The 24055-nt window shown below is 40.2% G+C and overlaps 3 protein-coding genes across 5 annotated transcripts; 1 reads left to right on the top strand and 2 right to left on the bottom strand.

Annotated features, from left to right (window-relative positions):
- Positions 1-1579: 1579 nt before the first annotated feature.
- Positions 1580-4241, bottom strand: LOC113153462 (myb-related transcription factor, partner of profilin-like). The gene is made up of 3 exons (XM_026347100.1): positions 3628-4241; positions 3330-3462; positions 1580-3162 (listed from the first exon to the last, which is right to left on the bottom strand). Exons 1-3 carry the CDS (start codon positions 3962-3964, stop codon positions 2784-2786), a joined length of 849 nt encoding a protein of 282 aa, XP_026202885.1. The 5' UTR covers positions 3965-4241; the 3' UTR covers positions 1580-2783.
- Positions 4242-4298: 57 nt separating this feature from the next.
- Positions 4299-18027, top strand: stx18 (syntaxin 18). 2 transcript variants are annotated; one of them, XM_026349427.1, is made up of 11 exons: positions 4299-4507; positions 13159-13226; positions 14680-14795; positions 15019-15096; positions 15253-15319; positions 15420-15511; positions 16196-16290; positions 16516-16574; positions 16996-17065; positions 17157-17237; positions 17349-18027. In XM_026349427.1, the coding sequence occupies exons 1-11, from the start codon at positions 4355-4357 to the stop codon at positions 17442-17444; spliced, it is 975 nt and encodes a 324-aa protein (XP_026205212.1). In that variant the 5' UTR covers positions 4299-4354; the 3' UTR covers positions 17445-18027. The 2 variants fall into 2 exon arrangements, with proteins under 2 accessions (XP_026205212.1, XP_026205213.1); XM_026349428.1 differs by having other exon boundaries at positions 4422-4507; positions 13159-13212.
- A 167-nt stretch (positions 18028-18194) lies between these two features.
- On the bottom strand, positions 18195-22834 carry LOC113154977 (neuronal vesicle trafficking-associated protein 1). 2 transcript variants are annotated; one of them, XM_026349430.1, is made up of 5 exons: positions 22628-22834; positions 21971-22104; positions 21631-21747; positions 20211-20321; positions 18195-19739 (listed from the first exon to the last, which is right to left on the bottom strand). In XM_026349430.1, exons 2-5 carry the CDS (start codon positions 22097-22099, stop codon positions 19539-19541), a joined length of 558 nt encoding a protein of 185 aa, XP_026205215.1. In that variant the 5' UTR covers positions 22100-22104; positions 22628-22834; the 3' UTR covers positions 18195-19538. The 2 variants fall into 2 exon arrangements, with proteins under 2 accessions (XP_026205215.1, XP_026205214.1); XM_026349429.1 differs by lacking the exon at positions 22628-22834 and adding an exon at positions 22428-22610.
- Positions 22835-24055: the final 1221 nt, after the last annotated feature.

The following is a 24055-nucleotide window of genomic DNA, read 5'->3' as shown; positions in this document are numbered from 1 at the left end:
ATCTAGCGGCATGACATTCCTTAAGACTGTTTCAAGTCACTACTGCCAAAAGACAGAGTTAACTGCCATCAAAGAGGACAGGTTTCACACTAGAGCCTGCTAATATACAATTAACAGAACAAACGGAAAAATACAGCACTGTGATACACTAGCCAACAAGCAACATGCATAAGGACAAATTCACGCAAAACAGTTTTATTCACCCCAATAAATGATCCTCTTATCAGAGCTGAGACCATTCTAGCAAGTCAGAGGAAGGATGCATCCTCAGGCCAAGCAGAGATAAGAGCCTTTGATAAAATTAAACCAACGTCAAACAGTCAGCAGATGAGTCCTATGAAGATAAAGCAGCAAGGACTGACAGGTCTGGTAATAGTCCAAACAAAGAGAAAGTGGAGATTAAGGGGTTCTTTTTCAGACAGTTAAGTGGACTGCCCAGAGGGTCCTCCAAAACATGGCTCATCTGTCAGGAATGGGGGGAATGGATACCATCACTGACGCTTCATCCAGGGAGAGATAGTATCTAGGAATGTCTATAAAGAATGTTTGGTCTGTTATTGTTCAGTTTTTAGACTGTTGTCTGCGGTTTTATGAATTGTATTGTAAGTAATAGAAATATGAGTGAGATACAAGAAAAAGAAAACAGACCTCTAACAAGAGGATACAAGTGGGCACCTCTGCAGTTGTCATGGCACATGTGGAAAGTTCAACTAAACTCAAGAAATATATTTTAAAAAAATGAAAGTAGAACATGTGATTTGATTTTTTTAAATCCACATTCATGTCAAAAAAGAAAATGAACAAAATGTACAATAAACAGGAAGCTCATTGACCTTTTTCAGAGCCTGTGTTGCAACTTAAAGCAGGTTGTTGTGGTAGCAGTTATAAGAGAAAATGAAAGTTTTATTGTTTTGAAATAGCTAGTAATAATTGTTAAGCAGTAGAAACAATTTAAAATACTGGATAAAGAGATAAAAATAATAATTCAAAAGTACTAGAGCAGATTTGACATAGCTGAGTATAAAAAAACAGTATTTGTCCAGTTTTTAACTAGTGCAGTTGAAGGAGTTATTGAGCTAATCTGATGGGTACATTTAAAAAAAAAAGGGCCTAAAAACCACAGGATTAGAGAATCAGACCAATGTGACAGGATACAGCTTTTTATCCTATGATTAAATACTCTGGGACACACAGCAAAGCTGTTAGAGCATCAGCCCGTCAGTCAACATCCTCTCCTTCCTAGGCACACTTTATGCTTAGAACAGGCTGAATTAGTCTGATTTATTCTGTGGTAAGATAAAAGTTGAGGAACTTTAATGCCTGGTTAGCCTGCTCACATCAACACGTTAAGTATCATAAAGGCAATCACGCCTTAGTTTGTGCCCATAGGCTCGGTCCTTGAAACGCTGCTCTCTTTCCACAATCAAAGCTGAAAGAACGAATGGAAAAAAGAAATGACGAGGAGTTGATGCTGAGGCGGCAGAAAGGGAGAGGCAGTCGGGGCACTCAGCTGTAACACAGTCTGGCACAACACTAACAAAGGAAATGAGCAAACCACACAGCAAATAACAGACTTTAATTCAACACTCTGGGACCCAATGCTTACATTTGAATGCCAACCCCAGTCAGCTACAAATAAACGGATTTATGATAAATATTACGCACAAATTACTACATTAGTCTAGACAGGACATTATTCTAGCTTTTCTTACTCAGGCATGATCGAGTTCAATTTTCATAAATATGTATATTGGTGAGGCAGCACAGTGGTGCCGTGGTTAGCACTCTTGCTTCACAGCAAGGAGGTCCAGGGTTTGAACCCATTGGCTGGCTGGGCCCCTTCTGTGCCTTATTTGCATGGTCTCCCTGTGCCTGCACGGGTTTCCTTTGAGTTCTCCAGTTTCCTCCCACAGTTAGATTAACTTGGGGCTCTATATGGCCCCTAGGCGTTAATGTAAGTGGGAACGGTTTTCTGTCTCTATGCTAAGACTGGCCGACCTGTCCAGGGTTTACTCCACCTCTCACCTAATGACAGCTGGAATAGACTCCAGCATCCTTGTGACTCTCAACAGAATTGTGGTAAAGATAGTGGGCAGATGAATATTGTTGTATTCACAGTTTCCACATTTGCACTTAAAGAGTACATGGCATAAAACAGCAAATTCAATGTCTCACCGTAAAGATCTAATTATGATTCGAACTCTCCTGCTGCTAATCTGGAATATAGTACAAAAATAAAGAATTGATTGATTGACATTTAGGGAGGTGAGGTACAGTAGATAACAAAGTTTGTGAGTTCATGAGAATTAACAACGGCACCGAACTGACAGGTGCCTTTAAGCTGAGAAATCAGGAAGATCAGTCTGAGGTTTTGCAGTTGACTTGAGTCTGCTGGAAGCGATGGAGGCCAGAAAGTCTGATGGTGGCAGGGCTTTGTTTGTAGTCCACCATTTGGACTATTCCTCACATCTTTTCATCTCATCAGTTACTTTTGAGGAAAGTTTTATGATGACAACAGCTGTGACACTATCAACATAATGAGGAACTGGATCAGTGTTTCTCAGTAGCACAATATGGAATGAGTCCTCAGCCACAACAGATGCTGTGTTTTGGGTGGGTTTCCCTCCGTCCCACTATAAAGACATTATTCCAGGTTTCAACTGAAAACAGACAAATCAGAATACTACTTGAACATATTAAATTATCATTATTATTAATGCCAGTCACATTTCACAGGCAGGTGCAGTTCACACGAGGGTGCAACAAATCATCCTTGAGTTACATCAGTCCTTTTGAACTGGCTCTTCCATTTGCTTTTTCATCAGCTTGATTTTTAGTGTGTAATATTCCTCTTGTAGCTTGAGGACTGCCTCTTGTCTCCTCAGCACAGACATTTCCAAATCCATTCGCTCTTGCAGAGTTGTGCTGTGCACTGAGGGTTGAGAAGACAAGCAGGGAGTATCGGAGTGTTCTCTGGTGACAGTAGCATGAGGAGTGCTGAACTGTACCGCAAGTGATTTAGAAACATGAGTAAAAGCTGCAATTTTTTGCTCAGCTGGAGACGTGGATGGATCTGAATATGTAGAGAGCTCATCCTCTATCAGTGGATTGTTGTTTGTAAATCTTTCATCTACTGAGTGATTGTTGTCATCTTTAACACAGCTGTAAAAACACACACACACAATTTGTCCATTAATTTATTTGGCAAATATATTTTAACATTAATCCTTAAAATTGGTACATTACAATTACATTCCCAAAAAGATTTTCTCACTATACAGTATTATTTATTTACTGAAGCTCCTCCCAGTGAGATTTGTGTGACATACCTATTCTGTTGCATTTCCACCACTTCTGAGACTGAAGAGTCTTCTCTGCCCTGCTGCAGCATGTCTGTGAGGTTCATCACAGAAATCACTATTTGGGTCACAGTACTGAACTGTTCTAGGGACAGGATTTCACCTGTGAATGAGAAATCATGTCGCACATTTATTAGTAAATGTAATAATGTTATTAATGTAAATGTAAATGTAATAAACAATTTCTCTCTGGGAATAATAAAGTTTTCTGAATCTTGAATTAACAGACTTTTTTAATAATAAACTGCTGATTTAACTTAACCTGTACCTGCGTGCCTCTTCTGTCGTTTAATCTCCTCTCGTGACTTTGCCAGCAGATTTTCCCACTTTTTGTTACAGTCCGAAACCGTGTGCTGAATTTGTGGGAAGGCAGTATTGATGGCTTGGGCTATCTCCTCCCAGGCTTGTCTCTTATCTTGTATCGATACTCCGGTGCTGCACTTTCCTCTGATTATGTCTTTCCTCTCTTCCATTAACTGAGCAAGAAGGAGACTCTCCTGGTCTGTCCAGTTAGGTCTTCGCTTTCTGCTGGACATCCCTTCAAGAAGTTGTAGAGGCATTTTTCTGATCGACACACTCACAGATTTATCTGAGTGATAGCACATACAAATAGTGGAGACAATTCAACCATACCTATGCTATGACATAACTACCTAACACAAAGGTAGAGCATTGCACTTAAGTCTTTTTAGACTTAAGTTATTACACTTAAGAGGTTTTAAAAATATAACATTTACACTACCTGAACCTGTGTCAAGGCAAAGAGTACTTTAGTAACAGGTCAGACTCTTGCGCTAGGTAAATACTATGATGCAAAAAAACGCGCTACAATAAATAAATGTTAATAAGACCTTAAGGTGAAATGTAAGGCTTTCTCCTCCGTCTCAGGGAAAAACCCTCTGCGTCGCAGGACAATGACGTCCTCGCGTGGTGACGTGTCAGTTTGTTTACAGGGGTCCCTGTGCTGCTGCCGTTGCACACACACACACACAGACATGGCTGTGGATATAACTTTACTTTTCAAAGCCAGTGTCAAGACAGTAAAAACCAGAAACAAGGCGATAGGAATAGGGTTTGACTCCACCAAAGATGAAATATTCAAACGGAGTAGACCGAAGAGTGGCTTCTCTCCGAAGGCGAAAGAAGTGGTGAGTGTTTCCTCAAGCTAACTTCAGCTAGCTGGGTTAGCATGAGTACAGTTGGTACATTTACTGACAGCGATAACGTTACTGGGCGCTTTTAATGCAAGTGCTGTTCAAGCTGTGTTTTAAAGGCAGCTGGAAGCCGAGGTAAGGTGTAACGTTACAGCAAGACAGGCTTTTACAAGTGTCCTTGTTTTTGCTAGTGCGAAAGTCATTGCTTGTTGTACAGCATGTACCACCTGTTCTCCACAATGCTCTGCCATATAGTGCTCGTGTTTATAATTTTATTGATTCCCGATATTGCCTAATTGCCTAATTTATATAAATAGAATAACAGAATTTACATCTAGTCAACTCACTCTCTAATGGAAGTACGGCCTGCCCGTAATTCATCCATATTGCTGTGCAGTATGTGCAGGTGTAGGTTTAGTTGGAGTGAATTGATGCATTTCTCTCAGTGAATGAAGTAGCTATTTAATCCCAGTATTCAAAACGCACCCATTACCTACACATCTATCTTCATTTGTCCATACTGTATCAGTTTGGTTGTTAGCCTGGATATATTGCAGGTAACAACAAGAGCATGGCATCAGAATGAAACTTTCACAATAAGCATGTCTGCTCATTTGTCACGTATTTATACATCTTGGCACTTGGCAACAATTTGCTACTGACACTGACAGTGATTTGTGTCTCACACATTGTGTGTCTTCTGTTCTCCTAATCTGCTGGAGGGCAATAATGTTGACACTTATTCATCCTTAAAAACACATAAACTCTAGTCAGAAATGTGAGCTCCTGCCCCGCTAGTCTGCCGCGTAACACATCTCTTTGATGATCAAGTTCTAGCAAAATGTGAGCATATCATGGCAATCAAAAACTGAAGACTGCTTAGAAGACCTACGTTAACAAGTCAACTTAGGTCTGTCAATGTGTAAAGATAAATGATTCTCCAATCATCATCGTTGCCACTATTGTCGACATCTACCTTCGTCAGACTACAGGAATTTTCAAATCCAGCCCAGTGTTGGCAGTTCAGAGTAAATGCCTGCTCTGCTTCAGATTTGGGCAGACAAAAGCTAAGTTGTAATACACACACACACACACACACTGAGCCAACTGACCAGACTCAGCAGTTTTGAGCCTAGACTACTTTTGAGCCAACTGTCAGGGCAGAATGCGTCTCCTCTTCCAACACTGACAGGTCTGGACTCTGGGGTTAGAATTGATCCAGAAAATTGCCCAATGTGATCTAGACGTTAGGCTGTAATAAGCTGGGAAATGAGTTAGAAAAATAGCAAGGAGAATTCTCTTTACTTCAGTCAAATTAAATACATATGCAGGTTTTCTTATAGTGTCCAGAACTAACTAAAGAAAGACTAAACAATGAATTACATCAGCGACGTTTTGATTTAAGTACATCCATTAAGAATTAGCTTGCTGTTTGTTAATCTTCATTGTTGGGAATATCACATAGGTCCACAGTACATATTTTGTTAAAAAAAAGTTGTTTTGAGCCTTTTTTTTTCATGGGACTATGGTAATGCTGACATTTAATTAGCTCAGGAAACTTCACAACACATCTCAAATTTTAGTCTTCCATCGAAGCATGGAGACATCATCAATGGTTGGCAGTAGGAGAGGGATCACTAGCAGCTAAAAGGCCTCCCTTCATGTCATGAGTATTGCTTATAAAGCCAGAAGTCCTTGGCCTGATGTGAATATCGTGAACACAGACTTCTTCAAAGGCACCTTGAAGAACCACTTTACATTTCCCTAGGGGAGTCAGAACGTAAGTTGTACCTGATGTCTCCAGCCATGAGTCTGAGGCAAACACAAGCCCACTCTCAGCAGCTCTGCACAACCAGGTTTTTGTTATTTTCTGTTACATTGATATTAGAAATGGTGGTTTAATAAAAGCACTGGTGCTGATTCAAAAGAAACCCAAACCTATCCTGTGGTGTCTGCCCTCTGCTTTCCTCCCCCCTACTGCTGTCTCCCTTGCACTGTAGATATCATCTCCAACCATCTTGGTAAAGCAGCTTTTGCAGAAATTGAAATTGCGAGTTTGGAATGTCCTGACTGCTTACAGTTATGTCGCGGTTTTCACCCACATGTCCCCCAATTCAACTATCCATTCTTCCCTCTGTGCAGCTTGACATAAGCAGCATTTTTTGTGTGTGCGTCCCCTCTTCACATGTATGATTCCATAAACACACTGCAATAACATTTTCTTTCGGCTCTCGAACAATTTCTTGGGGAAAGGCGATCCTCCCTAGAGCCCGTGATTAAAGGTGGAAGATCAAAACAGAGAAAATATTAAATTAGGTCCCCAGTAACAATGTTGACGGCCGGCATCTAATGCACAACAGATGTGGGTGCCCTTCAAGTAATGCATAACTCTCCTAGTTCCCAGTGAAACTTCACAAAAATAGAAAGAAAACATCAAAGTTGACAAATATACAGTGGTCCTATGAGGCTTTTTTCCACTCAAAAGTCAACATAGTGAGAAAGGAAACATAGCTTATTTTAATGCACTGAAAAAAAAGAGCTTGATTGACTAATAAGAGGGTCAGTGTTTGCAGGGTGGGGTTCAGGGGAATCTTTTACTTCATAGGGGTTAGTTTGGGGCACCATGATCTCAATTTCACCACTCACCCTGTCCCTCTCCGCAGCATGGTGCCCCTTCTCAAGTTTAAATGGAGGAGGTCACTTTAAAATTGTTAAATTGTGTGTAGAAAATAGTGCTTGACTCCCCCACTGTGCCTTTAGTATTAGTATTGGCTCACAGTGTTTTCTTTGAAACCCTCAAAAGTGTGTCTGTCAGCCAGCACTTAAAAGTATGTTGTGCTGTTGAAGAGGGGACTCTTACCTATGACAGCTTTTGCATTGAAACAGTATGCTCAAAACATTTGGTTTCATTGATATATTTAGTTAGTGATAGTCATGTTTCCAAATCCAAATTGTCCTTTTAACATTTGGTATTTTTTGTAGCCAAATGTAAAATTATGAATACATAAGTAAAATATTAAATTCACTAGCACAATGAGAATTCAGTTACAGGAAAGTTTCAAAGGTAGAAACATTAAAATGTCTTTGCAGGATAATTTTTGATTCCTGTTGCATTGTCATTCAGATGAAACAGGAGCATATTTGTAAATTGTTTTGCATTTAACTGGTCATGTGCAGATGGTGTATGACCGCAACAGAAGATGGTGTTGGTGTTATGAGTTGTCATTAATGTCAGCAAATGTAGGTAGGTAAAAGTTTGGATATTACTTATTTGTTTCTTGAATGTCACCCAGGCTTGTTCCAAAAACTACACACCAGTCAGTCAAGCCACAAAGTATATAATCTACTATAAACAAAGTATATAATACAAGTATTATAGAATGTTTTCTAATAGATCCCACAGCCTGTAATTTCTGTAACTAAGCTTTACCTCCTTGAATATTGGCAAAACAATCCTACACAGGATTCAGATTATTATATTTTCTCATGAAACGGTATAAAGTCTGATTGAAGCCTTATTAGATAACTGAATGGAGGTGTGTAATCTGTAATTTTATGTACATTATTTACAAAAAAAAAAAAAAAAGAGCTAAATGAGCAAAAGTGGATTAATCGTTTCAGCGTGCAGCCGGCCAAATTTTCATCTTTCCACTCATCAAGTCACAAACAGTATTAGCAGACAGGTGAAATCATGCTCTCATACAGCTGTCTACGCCATGTCTATACTGAGTCGGCACTTGAGCCATGGGGAAGCGATTTGCAGTGATCACCTCGAGAGGAACGTGCTGCTAAATGCTCTCTTTACCAATTGGCCTAATCGCTGCACTGTTTTCCCACGAAAGCCAGGCAGATTGAATTTTGAGGTTTCTGCTGTCAGGGCTGAATGCAGTCTTGAATTTGTTTCAGTGTATACAACAAAATGTTTCTGCATGATTTATGAAAATGAAAATAAAAGATGAGAAAGTGGTGAAACGCAGATTTAACATTGTATGCCAAGCACTAAATCATGAGATGGACACAAGATACTCTGCAGACTAAATTGTTTAAGCAGAACAAAAGTAATGTTGAACTCAGTAGACAAAAGCCTAATTTAAACTTTTAAACATGCAGGAAGACTAAAGGCAGCAGCTGTGGACATCTTGAATGTTCTCAGCCTCTGTTATTGCTCTAATCGAAATACGACCAATACAGATAACAACAGGCAGGATACTTGAGCCTGACACTGAACAGCAACTACCACAGATGCGTATTAATCTGTTTAAAGAGACTCCGAAAGAATTATAGATTTAGATGTTAGTATAGTAATTTCACATTGATATTGAGTGTGTCAGGAAAAATTAAAGCAGAAAGTGTTAGTAACCGTAAACATGTTGTTTTATTTCAGTTAATAAAAAGCATTGTTTAAGGCTAAAATTGTATTTCTCTGCTTTTAATGAGGTTTGAATACTGCAACATTTTCATTCTGAAAGAAATAAATGTCGTTTGCAGGCTTAAATACTTAACTTGCAGTAAATGTAAATTACTTTATCTTGATTTTCACTCTTTACAAATATATGCTGCATAAATAAATTATAATTTACAGAGTTCAAAAACACTGCTCGACAATAAAACAACTAATAAAAGTAAAAATAATAAAGTGTAAACAAATAATTAAAACAGTAATAAATCAGTCAAGAGAAGATTCCTTCAAATTCAACAATTTATACAACAGTATATATCAAAGTTTTGATTTCACCTTCTGCCGTAAATATTGTATACTTTTTATAATATTTATTTCAGTGTAGTTGTTTGTTGTATTTGGGTGTTTTGATTCATTGACGTATTGATACTGAACTGTAGTGATACCACTTTTTGTCACAGTTCTGACAATTTTACAGATTTCTATCTTGTCCAGTTTTTTATTTTGTCTAATTAAAATAAGGTGTGTGACGATTCACTGGCAACTAGCTTCAAGTAACACCTTCCCAGGTTAAATACATATGTAGTATAAGTATGCGTGATTTTGGAAATAAGTCTTGATATGTGTTGGGCTTTCAGGACAGCTCAGCTTTTGCATTGTGGTAATCCAACCAACATGCAGAGGCTTCTGTCGCTATGCACCGTGATGTAAACAGTGCGTGAGACCTGGTGTGTATATGCTGTTAACTACTAAGAAAATGTTTGAACATTGATGCCGCTGACACTGCTGTTATCTATGCATATGTATTGGTAAGCAGAACGTTTACCCCTGGAAGACAGGAGGCAACATGTTGATTTACCTCCAAACCCAATTGGAGATTTTCAGGTTATTCAGAATAATATAGGTTGAATGAAAGCAGTATGTTTGCAGTGTTTCATAGTCATGCTCTTAAAAAAATGCAATGAATACGGATGAGTACTTTAGGATTGAGTATAACATTGCATGAGCGGATGCCTGCACATTGTGTCTCTTCTGTATAACAGAGGTTGACACAGGCAATGTTGCCTTTGTGTTTATTCATTTATTTTGTCTGTTGTGGTGTCCATGGTTTTTGTGAGTTAAATTTGACAGCCCCAGCCAATGCATCTGTTTCCCATGAAATTGATTGTTAAAATGTGATTTGATTGCTTCAAAATGCAGCAGTGTAGTTTCCATTGAAACTTGTCCAAAAGGAACTACACAACAGGCATCAGAGGTGATATCACCAACACAGGCCATCTCTTGAGCTCCAGCAGCGGAACAGTTACAGGCTCTCATTGACAGACATGATCTTGCTTCTTAAATACTTTCAGTGTGTTGTGAATGGGAGACAAATAGGCAGGGGACACAGATGTACAGCACAATGGCAGCAATGTTGTCTCGTCTTTTAACAGCGTCTCTGTTGTTGTGACTCAGTGTTTGACTTTGTAAGTTGTCATTTTGTATTCATGCTCGATCTGACATGCGTGAGTGTAAGTAAGAGCTGCCGGCTACGACCAGCAAAATCTAAACATGTTAATACAACTTTAGCACATATCAAATAGGTCAAAGACCCTCTTCATAAATATACTTAAATGTTTTCTTTGAAGCTACCTTTTGTTTGTTTATAGAGCTGACTAAAGCATTCTCTGAATAGACATAAGATGACAAAAACCAAACCCATTAGAGAGTCAGACATAAACATGATAATAAAATCAACATGTGGCACAGTCTTCTCCACCGAAGCATCCTTTCTGTATCAGGCCCATATACCTAAACATAACATAGCATGGCGTCAGCGTGGATAGCCCACGGTCAGGACATACAGAGACTTAAATCAAAGCAGGGCAGTCATCATCAAATTCTGTCAGTTACCTGGATTTAACAAAACAAAAGCCATCCAGCCTCTTTAGAAATCTGCTTGCTAAGCCTTTTCTCTTTTCTTCCTCATAATAATCCCCCCTGATGGTTTGTTTGGGCTCAGTCGGAGCTGGAGGGAAACAGGGGAAGGAGAAAGTGAGGAGGTAAAGTGGGGGTCTTTGATGATGACGAGATTAGACGTAGCCCGGCAGACTGTCTCCTCCTGCCTTTGCTGCTAACTCTGCCTCACACACACCTATGGCAGCTGCACAAATACATATGCACACACTCACATATACCTACACATATACGCTGAGCTGCATGCATAAGGCCACCCCCTTCCTCATTGTCGAGGAATTACTTGCACTTTAGGGTCTTACGTTACAAGAGCAATTGATCCCTCTGACCCCCTGCAAACCCTTGAGGTTGTGCTGGGAATCTGAGCTCCAATGTATACACACAGGAGACAGCTCAACCCCCAGAGCAGCAGTCTTGACGCTCCCTGGCACCCCCTCAATACACACACATGCTCCTCGCCCATTGTTTGTCCCAACGCTGTGAATCTAGCCCTGCCTGCTGGTCAAAAAGGTGTAGTACCACGAAACGCAGGCCGCCAACAAAGAAGAAGTGCTTTCATGATCCAATCATCTGCACATTACTTTTTTAAATATGGTGATGGCACAAAGTATCTTGATACGTCAGTCCTAAATTCGAATGCATTTTGTGTACAATCATATTAGACTGAGAAACCTAAATTCATAACATAGCTATTTTTCTTAAAATATTTCTATAGAAATGTAAAAATATGAATTGATTAGCAAATTGGTCAATTCGTTAATTTTCTGCCATTTAATAAATGTGACAACTAACAACCTTTGCAGTTATTACAATAAATGTGTAATATGTGTTTACTGTAATATATTTCAGTGGCTGCATGCTAAGCCTGTGAGCTTTTTGTAAATAAATTTAAATCATTTGATTATTTAAGTGGTCTGTTTTTTTTTTTTTTCTGATTTGGCCAAAAAGTTGTTGAATCACTCTATTTTCATGTCATCATTTATATTATTATTGCAAAAAATTGTACTCTGCAATCTGTTATCTAGTTTTAAGGTTATATTGCACAGCCCTACTACACAGACAGTTGAACAGCTGGAACAAAACATTTTTAAGGTTAATTTAGTTACAAAACTTTTCCAAACCAAGAGAAACCGTGATGCTCTAAGCAGCAGGTTGATGGTTTTAGCTTCTATGGTTGCAGGTTTAATAGTATGGCGCTCACTTCAAAGCCTTCTTATTCGCTGAGATACCACATTTTCAAAGACTTTGAACCATAAGAAAGGTTTTCTTCTCCTCTGAACCCCCCCCTCTAAGCTCAACTGCTCTGAACAACAATTAACTCTTGACCTCAGATAATTGTATTATTAGAGGGGCCGACTGAGTTAGCATGTGCCCCACAGCAGTGTCATTCGTCACTAAACTACCTCCTAAACTAGAGAAGGAGAGCTTGGTTTCTAACAAATTGCCCGGCTCTGTTTATCCTGACACCTTCTTTCTGCATTGAAAAACTTGTCATTTTTCAAACGTCAGCTCAAATGAAACACTGCTTCAGGTCACCGTTACTCTAGGGAGTGAATGTTAAGAGACATTATTAGACGTCTGGTGCCAGATTACTCCTCATAGCCAAGGCAATTTGATAATTGAGGTGGTTGGAGTAAAAAGGCTGAAGGCCGAATACAGCGTCGTTATGCTATCAAAATAATCCCCCACGCTCTGGGGTCGCTGTCACAGTCAAACGCATTGTGTCATTTTTCAATCCTGGGCTTGTCTGAATTCTGTCTTCTTCCAGATCTCACAGAGCCTGCTGTGTGCATGTTCACACCCACTTGTGTCCTACCAGCAGAGCTCTGTGGACAGGGAAGCAATTTGGTCGTTTTTAATATTTGACTGAATTATGGGAGCAAATATTACATTGGACCAAGTTTCCTCTGGTTTCCCTGTGCACACACAAACTTGGACATTTTCGCTGCGATAAATAGTAATAGATCAAAATTCAAAGCTTATTTGAGATTACTCTGTCAGTGCTCCTTATGGAGCAGCTCATGGTTTGTAAACATTGAGAATTCACAGAGAGAAACTGACATTGGTCGTCTGTCACATCCAATAAATACTAAATTATACATTTGCTCTGGCTCTGTCTACATGTAGGTGGGAGAAAATAGTTTCCTGGTACACATATAAAAACTCTTTCTTAAGCCATGTTGACACAGTTAACATATTTGTAGGAGGAACTAAAGCATGGCATTCAAAAGACTCATTGACATGAAGCTAATAAAGTCTAATTATGTGTCTTCTCGTTTTTTCTTGGCAGATCACAAACATCACCAAGCTCAAAGACTTTCTGCTGCAACACAGGAAAGATTATGTGAGTGCCGGAAGGTAAGCCTCTCTGAACAGTCAGAGCAATCCCCCACATTCAACAACAGCAGCAAGAAAATGCACCAAGGCTTCAGGGTTTGACTTTGACAAAATTCAGAAGAGGTCAGGAGTCAGGGTTATGTGATGGGACTTTCAAATTATGTCTTCGGTGTGCGTTTATGTGTGTGTGTGTTTGTATGCACGTATGTGTGCTGCAGGCACGAGGTCAGCCGCGAGTAGGGTGGTCTGTCTCAGCCGGCTCCAGTCTAATTGTCTGGAATAATTGAGCTGCAACCAAGTGGAGAACAAATCACGTGCTGGGACTAATCCAGGCCTTCCTCGCTTCAAGGCCCCTCTGTGTTTTGTAGGTGTGGGTGTGGGGAGTAGCTGATTATATTGTTAGCTTTGTTGATAAAGCTTCAACCGAACACATTAACTAAACCTTAGGGATGTCAATGGGTGGAGTGCAGTAGTGTTGTGGAAATTTATCAAGAAGCCATTATTTCATCAGCCCTCCTCTCTTCCAATTTCCTGCACTATGGATTGTAAAAGCATTTGGGTAGCTGGTCACAATTTCAGTCCAAGTACGGCTAATATTAAAGTAAAATTATTATTAAAAGTGTCCAAAAAGACAATATAATCCAAGATGTTACAATGTGTCGTAACTTTAGCTTTTACAGATAACACAAACTCCTATTAAATGTCACCATGAGTATGGCTTATTCATTTTTGTGTTTTGTTATTGTACCTTTATTTTTTTGTCTTTCTTTTATTTAAGAGATATGGCTTATGATTGTTTTCATTAAAAATATTGACACATCTATCACATGTTCCCCAGGCCCTGAACTCTTTAGATTAGGTAGATTATCAGGTTTACAAGGAGTATAGAAGCTTACAGGGACGTTTATCACAGTCACGTTAATACTTTTGCAGTACTTTGGTACGTCTGATGACATAAAATTGCATTTTCTCGAGGCATTTGGTGAGAAGAAATGTAGTTTGGTTCTGATTTTAAAAGGGTGAGTAACATGTACAAAATGGTTGCCAAATGGCACAGTTGGGAGATCTGTGATAATAGTAACAGTAGTAGTAGGATAGATCAAGAACTAATTAAATTAATGGTAAGTAATTAAGTAATACATTATACACAGTAATATGGAGACAAGAATTCCCTTGATTAATCCAGTCAATTGAATAAACTAAACTAGCTAAATCCACTTTTAGACCAGAACTGAATCCCACTTTGTGCTGTGGCATTTCTGCTTTTCCCAATCCTTCATGTTTTTAAGCTGAGGCATTTTGTTTTAAAAGTCCACCAGAGGGAGACATCTGCCATTAAGTAGGCCACTTTTAATAAGTATGTGTTTGAAAGCATCAAGAGCCTCTGCTATTATATCAATTAAATGTTAATGTATGTTGTTCTGTTCATGCCAACAAATTATTTAAATGTGATGTGTTCTTGTGTGTTTCACAGTCTCATTTCGTCAGATCTAACCCGCATGACGGACAGTGAACGAGATCAGATTGACCAGGATGCTCAGATCTTCATGAGGACCTGTTCTGAAGCCATCAAGCAATTACGCAATGAAGGTGTGTGTGTGTGTTTTACAACAGGCTAGGTTAACTAGTTCACTAATATTATTGGAAATGTAAAATATGCATTCACAGTGTATTTTTCAAACGTAGATCTGTACTGTGTGACCTTTCTAAACATTAGTCTGAGAGGAAATCGTATTTGTTGTTACTCTTTGTCACTATAGCAAAATCAGTGAGTTTATCTTAATAAGTAGTTGTGTTGTTGTTGTTGTTGCAGCGGAGAAGCGAGTGACATCAGCCCAGATTAAGGAGCACAGAGTGGCTGTGCTAGACCTCATTGAAATGTATTTGAAAGGTACGTTTGTTCATCTGAACACGGCTCACCTGAAAAGCTCTTGTACCCTGCCCTCGATGGACTTTACTGGTTGAGAAATTAATATATTTTGGCCAAGAAGGATGTTTGTTCTGATTTATAAAGTGAACTACATGCATCTCATCATCTGTTTTCAAGGAGTATGTAAGCTGTACTCTGAGCAGAGAGCAATTAGAGTCAAGAGAATGGTGGACAAGAAGCGACTGTGAGTATTTCAGCAACTTGTACACCTCACTATTTCTTATATTTCTTATTTCTTAAGTGTTTTTTTCTAATCCACCTGACCCTGTGCTTTATGGTTTCAGGTCCAGGTTGGCTCCAGAACACCACAGCAGGGTGGAGAAAACAGTGGAAGTAGAAGCCACAGAGGAGAAGAGTGTGAAAGAAGAAAGTTCTGGTAAGTCAACGACTCCCCTGAAACACTGGGCTTTGTTTCTGCGGCAGCACAAAGACTGACAGAAGTAACCCTGCAACTGTATGTTCTTACTTTCCTGACAATATTTACAGTGTTGACTCTTCTTCTTCATATCATCCTTTGAGCCGAATCCTGGCTGATGGAGATCCATTCTTACCTTACCATTGCTTGAAGTTGATCAAAACTTGTGGGTTTCTGCTTGAAACTTGTGTCACTGCGAGAACTTTTGGCATAAATTAGTCGATCAGTACAAGAAAATCTGTATTAGGAAATATGTCTTTAAGTACATTTAAATCCATCATTGTGAAGCTGAAGGAATATGTCACAGGCATAAATCTGTCTTAACTGCACATACAAGTATGTCCCCATACACTATAATATTTCCATATTTTGAGAACCCTTTAGTGCTCACCTCTCCATTTGATGATCTGTTTTCATTGAGCACCACTGAGACTGACACGGCCAAGTTGTGATTGGAGTAATGACACATAATGGTTAATCACCACGCTGCTAGAATGTATATTACATCTGTTCTCACTCATTATTTCAGTATTGCAGAATTACACTAGGGCCCAATGTGGTAAAAAGTGACAACAAGGGTATAACATCTAAATCATGATCTTATTAAATCCATCAACATGACAATGTTTGTTTTCTTCCCTGTAGAGAAGAGTGTGTCTGAGGTCCTTGACAACACAGTGGAGCATGTGTGGGAGGAGGGCCGAATGGAGGATGAGCTCTCTCCTGAGGAGATCCAAATGGTGTGGCACTTCAAACATCGTTATACTTTATGTGTTATACAGTATATCTACAGTAGAGCTCTTTATCTGTGTCTCATAGAAGCTTCGCTGTACATAGATAGCATCTAAATGCACAGAGAATCCGTAAAGCACATATTCATTTCTTTACCAAGGAGGATTTTAGGGCAAATGAAACGTTGGCTTTTTTTAACTTGATGTCTTAGAATTGTGTGTTTCTGTCTGTAGTTTGAGCAGGAAAACCAGAGGTTGGTAAGTGAGATGAACAGCCTGGTGGATGAAGTGAGGTGAGTCTCCCTTAGAACATTTTCCTTTTTCTTTTTAATAACATGACTGTGACCAGGTGAGGTAATTCAGTGAACAGTACACAACAGTAAGATGATATGCTTGAGGAGACTACAGGTGTCTAGAGACAGTCTTGTGTGAACGTGTTACACAGTGGGTAACATAGTGACTGAAATGCCAGGTGAGCAAGGCAATCATTATACAAAGTACCACATGTTAAGCCAGACAGGATTAAAGTGACCAAAGCACATGGGTGTTTGCAGATGAAATTATTACCATGGTAGCCACAGAAGATTACTGAGGTGAAAATTTCCAAATGTCAGAACCTGCCCCTATCTTACTAACACCATCTGGAAGGGTTGAAACATGCTGGCTACAATATTTTCATGGGATATTTCACGCTAACCTTTTTATGCCTGCCAGGCAAATCGAGGGGAAGGTGGTGGAGATCTCACGTCTCCAGGAGATCTTCGCTGAGAAAGTCCTACAACAAGTAAGTTGAGTTCCTCGTGTTTGCTCAGTCTCTAAGTGTTTTAGCACAGTGTGTCAAATCAGAAAATATCCTGTCTCGTCCTTAATGACAGGAAACAGAAATAGACAGCATTCATCAGCTGGTTGTGGGTGCTACAGAGAACGTTAAGGAAGGCAATGAAGATATAAGAGAGGTGAGATTAACTAGATGGAAGCAACATGTCTTATCTGTTGAGCATGTGATTTCCACATTATGCTTTATTATAATTCATATTAATATATGTTTTGTTTACTTCTATCACAAGGCAATAAAAAACAACGCTGGCTTCCGTGTGTGGATCCTCTTCTTCCTCGTCATGTGCTCTTTCTCTCTTCTCTTCCTCGACTGGTATGACAGCTAATACACAGCTACCAGCATGGACTCTATGCGACAGGAAGCCATCAGGCTCTGGCATATGTTGGTTATCTCATAAATGCGTGGTGAAAGCACTGACACTTAATGCACAGTTGACCATCCTGGATCAGGTGGACAAGTTGTTCTTCGTGAAGATTATGTCTTCAAGTCGGGATGGCAGTTCATTTTTCCCTAATCGTACCTATTAACCAGCGCAGTTTCAGTGGTTGAAAGCATTTCTGTGGATGCGAGCTTTGTGTGGAGCACAGTGTCCACTTTGGTGTAATTGTCTGCAACTATTCTTGCCTGGCTGGCTGAAAAACAGATTTGATTTCTGTTGGTGTTATTTGGAATGAACTTAATGGACTAGAGAACACTCTGTACACCTGCATTTTGTCTCTACAGGCTCATGTATTTAAATGGATTATAAACTTGTTTCTGTCAGTGACATAAAATTATCCATCATTGTCAAACCGTTGCTTTGCTTCCTAGGCAACCATGAGCAGAACAATTAAGTTGATGTCTATCACAGCTGAACTGTACTGAAACACACCTGACACTCTAGTAAAACTAAGCAATATTCTTAAACAGATTCTGTATTTTTCTTTACTTTAGGTTATCATTCATTTCATTTAACTCATATTTATGTTGTTATATTCTGATAACATCAAGTGCGGCCAGAAGACCAGGGTCGAATCTGGTTTCTGTCAGTTAGGGGAAGGAAGCTGTCAACATGAATTCATATTACCACGGCTCCTGATATATCTGTTAATGTGTTTATTAGGATTAACTTACATGTTTATTCTAGCGAGAGCAGCACAGCCCCTGACGTTTTCCTTCAATCTAAATTCAAGTCGACTCTAACTGTTGACTGCCGACATTTACTTTTTTTAAACACACAAGTGTATGCATTTCACTTGAACGTTGGTGTGAAATGTGGGCACTTTATTTCCATTTTTCATTTAACATTTTTATGTAGCAAATGCACTTCAATGGTAATCATTACATTATTTGAAAAAGGTACATCATTTGTGACAATTTAAGTTAAATGACAGTTACAGAAAAAAGCAACAGGACAAGCAACTACTTTCTGATTGTTCCACTACATCAACGTAAGTCTAGCATCTGCCATAACTCCCAACAGCCATTTGTGGTTGACAATCAGTGCAAAGCATTGCACAATACAGTGTCTTTACTAGCAATGCAAAACATTCAATACTGTAGCATAAAAGGTATGCTAGGAAAAGTAACAATTATGTAAGTCTTGTGTAGCCAGCAAAGAAAAGCACATGGTATTCCCAAAGAGTTAAAATGAATGAAGACAATCATTAATGCTGGTTTAAAAGATCTGATGCATGAAATACTGAAAACTCCTTAACAGCACTATATGCAGAGAGCGGTGTGGCAGAGTCAAAACAACACAATTTAAAATAGGTGTTATTTGCTGGTTAAAAGGTTTCTTCTAGGTCAAGCCTCATTTACTCACAATATGATGACCTCAGTAGTAAATATGCTGCAAACTTTGATACTGACCATTTGCTGGACCCCTAGAGGTCTGACATGCGCAATCACTACTTGATGTATTTGAAAAGAATCTCAAAATAAACCGACTATTATTATCATTATTATTATTATTAGAGTCGTGCGTGCATGTGCATTGAAGCAAGCCACGCAGACACGAGATGGTTCACAGTCATTTCACAATCTTAGTACTAAAGTGAGTTCTGTTACATGTGTATGTACAAAGACGGTGAGTGTGTGTGCCTGTGTGTCAGTGTTTGTGTGGCTTTTTCTATACGTTTGTTTTGACGTGTAAATAAATAACAACATATGCTATTCAAACAAACCGTGAACCCACCCGACTGCAAGCCCTGCTTTGCTAAAAGCATGTTCAAAGTCTCCACACTTTTCCCTGCTATAGGTCACACCAGCTGAACAAAGTACACCAACAAGGCAACATAGCACCTCAGGCAAGAGAAGATGATTTCTTTTTTTAACCAACATTAAGTCATGGGACTCTTGAGGTTTGCTTGAATGGCACAACCATATTATTTATTTGTTTTCTGCAGCAGGTGAGACCACCTCCCGATTCCCAGGTTGGTTAAGCCAGCTTCTGGGCGGTCTCCGTCTCCTGCTGGGTGACCTTCTCCTCGGACATTATGGTCATCCATGGCGATACTGACCGAGTGATGGTCTGCTTAGCTATGTTGTAGTGGTTGATGAGGGTAAAGAGGCGCCCACGGCCCCCAGGACCCTGAGGGGGGTAGCTGCCATACATCCCGGCTGGCATGCAGCGACCTTGCTGCTCCAGAGAGCAGAATAAAAGTGTAAAGAGTTGATTAAATCAGTCAGCGTGCACAATGATAAGAGATATATGATTCAGGATAGTAGAATTTAAAGAGCATAATGAAATCTAAAAGTTATTGTAATTCACAGATATATGAGTACTATCAACTATATAGTAATATTTATTTAAAGAGTGCCAACGTTAGCTGTCATTAGGTCATACGAGACAAACAAAAACGAAGAGTTTATTGAACTGAGTAATGTTTTATTGTGAAAGAATTGAATTTAGAGGTAGGAGGAAGATTGTGTTATTTCTTATCTCACTTAAGTAATTTGAAAATGTACATTTAAGCAGGTGCACCATTAGTGATACAAATAATGACATTCATACTAAGCACATCAAATGTAAAAAATGCTTTGCTTGAAACAAATGAACTCACTAACTAAATCAGATTAGTGATATGAAACGTCAAGTGCTCGTATTTACCGTGTAGACAAAGCTGTCAGGGCAAGGCTGCTCGTACTGGTAGACCTTATAGACGACCAGGAATACCACACACACCAGGAAGGCCAGGGCACAGATCACCAGCAAGGTCACCTATAGGAGAGACACAACAACGTCCACTGTATTGTTGTGCTGTGTACAGTATAACTGTGACTAGCAGCCCGTCGTGGTGAGAGGATATTGTCTATAATGGAACTCGATAGAAAATGGCTGTTGTGACCATCTGCACGGTCCAGCTGTCACCACTCAGGGGAGTTATGTAACAGCTACTGGTGGTTCCGAGCAGTGGGAGGGGGATAAGACAAAATGTGGGAGAAATCACCCCTTTACTGCCAAAAGCATTCATCAAAATGTGGGCGTGCTATTTTTTACGAGCTGAAACAAATAGATATGCTGAGTTATTCAATGCATGTAGACTAATTGGATCATCTCAAGCTCCATTAGAGATTTTCTTCTAGATCTGTTGAATAAACAGCTGCAACAGACAAACAAAGTAATAAATACTATGCTGGCAGGATGTTGTTGGATCTCTTGGATATGGAGTGAGGTCATGACCGCATCCAGGTACTCCTCATACTGTTCCCTCAGGGTGTTCGGCACACGTCTGATAAGATTGTTAACAGCGTGCATCAATGTGAATGGAAGGATATTCGTTTTGATGTGTCTGTGTACGTCGTGCAGTTGCACAGCAGAGCAGACAGTACAGCATGTACAAAGCAAAGCAACAGGAGCTTATGAAAGAGACTATCTGGATGAAAGGGCTGCCTGCAGCATTTCAAAGCACCAACGTGAGGATGTGCGATGTGCCTCTCTGCCTTTCAGATGTTTGAGAATGAAAGCTCTATTACTAAAGGAAGCCTGACACGCCAGACAGGGACAATTTCATCTGTTGATTTTGAATGTGGAGGGAGAACAGTGCACATTCTGTATGACTGCATGGTTAGTTTAGAAATTTAATTGTGTCACCCACATGGATCCAAGATTATGTTTCAAGTTTTCTTTTACAAAATCACACGATTTAGGTTCTATGTGGTGTCAAGAGGTAAACACATCTGCCAACCAGGGGGGGAAGGAGGCGGGAGAGCTGCTGCCATTTGGAGGCCATCGCCATAGCAGCAGCAACTGAATTAATGAGAGTTTCATGGTGGGGTTAAGCAAATCATTGTGCATTATGACTCCCTGTGCAGCCTGACAGGCAGCAGAGGACACAGGATGTGAAGATGGCCTGAGCGAAGAAGCCAAGCCTCCCTTGGACGGCAGAGGAAATATTGTGACAGTGATGACAAATGTCCTCAGCTGCGGGGAGACGGTTGCTCTCTGGCATGTGCCTGTGTGGGAGTGGGAGAGATCATGGAAATCGGATGATGTATGAAACCCTCGATGGCAGCAACGTTAGACTTACCTTGAGTCGCTCAGATACACCTTCAATGATGCTTATGGAGAACTCTGCGATTTTCGGGGATCGTAGCTTTCCCCTCTTGCTCTCACCATCATAGTCTGCCTTTGTCTTCACCACCACCTAGCAGAAGCACATTACAGGGAGAGAGAGAGAGAGAGAGAGAGACAGAAGCAGGATGGGTTCAAATGTAATATTTTTCTATAAAAAAGGCTGCAGAGATGAACAGTGGTTACCCAGTAGCTCATTTCTGCAGCCTAATTGGCCTAATTGGAAGGACAGAAATAGCCTACAGCAATAAAGCAGCAATAAAGGGCACCTGAAAACACATAGAGCAACATCTTACCTTGTCTGGTGGAGGAAACTGCAGTTGACTGGCATCTAAAGGTGTTATAAGAGGGATGGTGTCAAATCCGTCTTCTGAAACCACCTTCCCGTTGTTTTTCTCGCTGAAATTATTCCCTAATTTAACCATTTTCCCTGCACGAAAAAAAAACACACACACACCAGTCTGAGAGGGATTCAATGCAAAACTAAAGGCATGACCGACGGTCTGCTGCCTCTTTATTGCATAAATCCTGTGATTGCATAAAACAGAATCAGGGCCTAAATGGTTTGCTTTTGCATTTTGTCCAAATGCAAAACAGCAGTGCACATCGAAAACGACGTGAGAGGCGCTTCGCGGGCCACGAGAAAGCCCGTTAAGTACAAAAGCGCAGGAGAGGACGCGCACGGCTCCGACATAAAGACACTGAAGCATCACCGTGAAAAATAACACGAGGCTGCTGCGTTCAAACACTTACCAGCTCCGCCGAGTCGCGTTTCCAATCAGTATATTCCGCCTGCTGAGGTGATTTTATTGTTCCAGCGCTTGGGCGTGTGTGTGCGTGTGCGTGCGTGTGTTTGTGTGTGTGTGTGCGTGTGCGTATTTCTTTAGGTGTGACGCAGCCGATTTGCGAAGCCGGTGCACAATATGGCCAGCTGGGTTAGTGCGCCGCGTTACCTCCGAGCTGGATGCTGCTGCTGGCGTCTGGCTGCACTGCAAGTGATGTAACATCCTCATCGCGTCCACACCACGCACATCTTATCTTATCAGTGGCACCAAAAACCAGGGACGTGACAGAGCCGGTGTCAGCTTGGAATCAGAGAAATAACCTGAATGTACAAAATGTTTCAATGAGGTCTACTTAAAGAAAACATGTTTATATGGTCAGAGCTGCAAAAGGAGCTGTGTGCATCCAAAACATGTGAGTTTGCAGCCCGGAGGCATTGATTCCTCCAAAATAAGCAGATGGTGTCATTTACTGTCATTTCTGTTGAAGGTTTAGTGCACGATAAACTGACATAGATTCATTAAAAAACATTTTAACTTAAAGGCATTTTAATGTTAAAGCTAAAACAGCCAATCAGTATTAGTGAGGACTGGTTATGGTGGTGGAGTCATCCACTGGAGGTTTAAAGTTCAAGTTGTTTCCTCCTCCAAGATCTCAAAGAAACCAAAAATAGAGCTAAACGAGAACATTTGCATTTAGTTTCAATTTTTACTGCTACTGGTCATTTAATATGAATCTTTTCTTTACACATTCCTCCTCTTTTACCTGAGTTACCTGCTCGTACCATCCCCGGGGCAGGAATCTGTGTGGAGCACAGGTGTCCATCACTGCACCAAGGTGAATTTCCAAAACACTGGAGGTCAGTAAAAAAAAAAGATGTTCAAGTAGTGCTGTGTTACTGCTTGAAGCTTTGGATTTAAGGATTTGTACAGTTTAAAACTTTAACATGTTTCCTGAGAAAGCTAATTCGCTTCATCAGTACCATGTGACCGCCATTTGATTTGTCTGACAACGTTGTTAAATCCTGATTGGGGCAGGGACAGTATGTGACATCACTCTTTCTAAAGTCTTCCTTACTTCAAAGTAGTGAGACCTGCACAGAGAAAATAAAATAGAAATTCTTTAATAGTAAATAGCAACAACTTCCTCTGACAGGAGAGCGCCCTGTTCATTGGCTCAGCATCAGCCGTCATCTTTTCTCTGCAGTGCAGTGACTCTGTAGGTGATGCTCTTTACCACATACTGTATAAGATACAAGAAGCTTGACTTTGTACCAAAGCCTCACTGTGTATTAAGAAAGGATGAGATAGAGCTTCGTCTGTTCATATTATCCAGTGGCCTGTTGCCAGGCTACAGTGCGAATGAAAGAGGGTTAGGAGAGGATGCATCAAGGATCAAGTGCAGTCTGTTAATCCACAAAGAAGCAGTCGGAGAGAAAATTATCTCATCCCTATTGAGATAGGAATCGCATCTCTTCAATGGCCAGCTCCCTCAGGCCAGTGGCTAAAGCAGCTGCAGCGCCTTGAGGTGACGCTGCTGGGTTTTCTGATCAAAAACTGCGCGATGAGTCTGAGGCATAAAGTCATCAGCTATTAGAT

Source organism: Anabas testudineus, chromosome 5 (genome assembly GCF_900324465.2).
Source record: "Anabas testudineus chromosome 5, fAnaTes1.2, whole genome shotgun sequence".
Lineage (NCBI taxonomy): Eukaryota > Metazoa > Chordata > Actinopteri > Anabantiformes > Anabantidae > Anabas > Anabas testudineus.
This window is presented reverse-complemented; position numbering and strand designations above follow the sequence as displayed.

Excerpts from the sequence above, each read along its gene's own strand:
- LOC113153462 (XM_026347100.1), bottom strand. The coding sequence starts at position 3,964 with ATGTGCTATCACTCAGATAAATCTGTGAGTGTGTCGATCAGAAAAATG. Across the intron at positions 3,463-3,627 it reads ACGACAGAAGAGGCACGCAG|GTGAAATCCTGTCCCTAGAA; the intron begins GTACAGGTTAAG and ends TCTCATTCACAG. Across the intron at positions 3,163-3,329 it reads GTGGAAATGCAACAGAATAG|CTGTGTTAAAGATGACAACA; the intron begins GTATGTCACACA and ends GTGTTTTTACAG.
- stx18 (XM_026349427.1), top strand. The coding sequence starts at position 4,355 with ATGGCTGTGGATATAACTTTACTTTTCAAAGCCAGTGTCAAGACAGTA. Across the intron at positions 14,796-15,018 it reads CAAGCAATTACGCAATGAAG|CGGAGAAGCGAGTGACATCA; the intron begins GTGTGTGTGTGT and ends TTGTTGTTGCAG. Across the intron at positions 17,238-17,348 it reads GCAATGAAGATATAAGAGAG|GCAATAAAAAACAACGCTGG; the intron begins GTGAGATTAACT and ends TTCTATCACAAG.
- LOC113154977 (XM_026349430.1), bottom strand. The coding sequence starts at position 22,099 with ATGGTTAAATTAGGGAATAATTTCAGCGAGAAAAACAACGGGAAGGTG. Across the intron at positions 20,322-21,630 it reads GTGTATCTGAGCGACTCAAG|GTGACCTTGCTGGTGATCTG; the intron begins GTAAGTCTAACG and ends TCTCTCCTATAG. Across the intron at positions 19,740-20,210 it reads CTGACAGCTTTGTCTACACG|CAAGGTCGCTGCATGCCAGC; the intron begins GTAAATACGAGC and ends TCTCTGGAGCAG.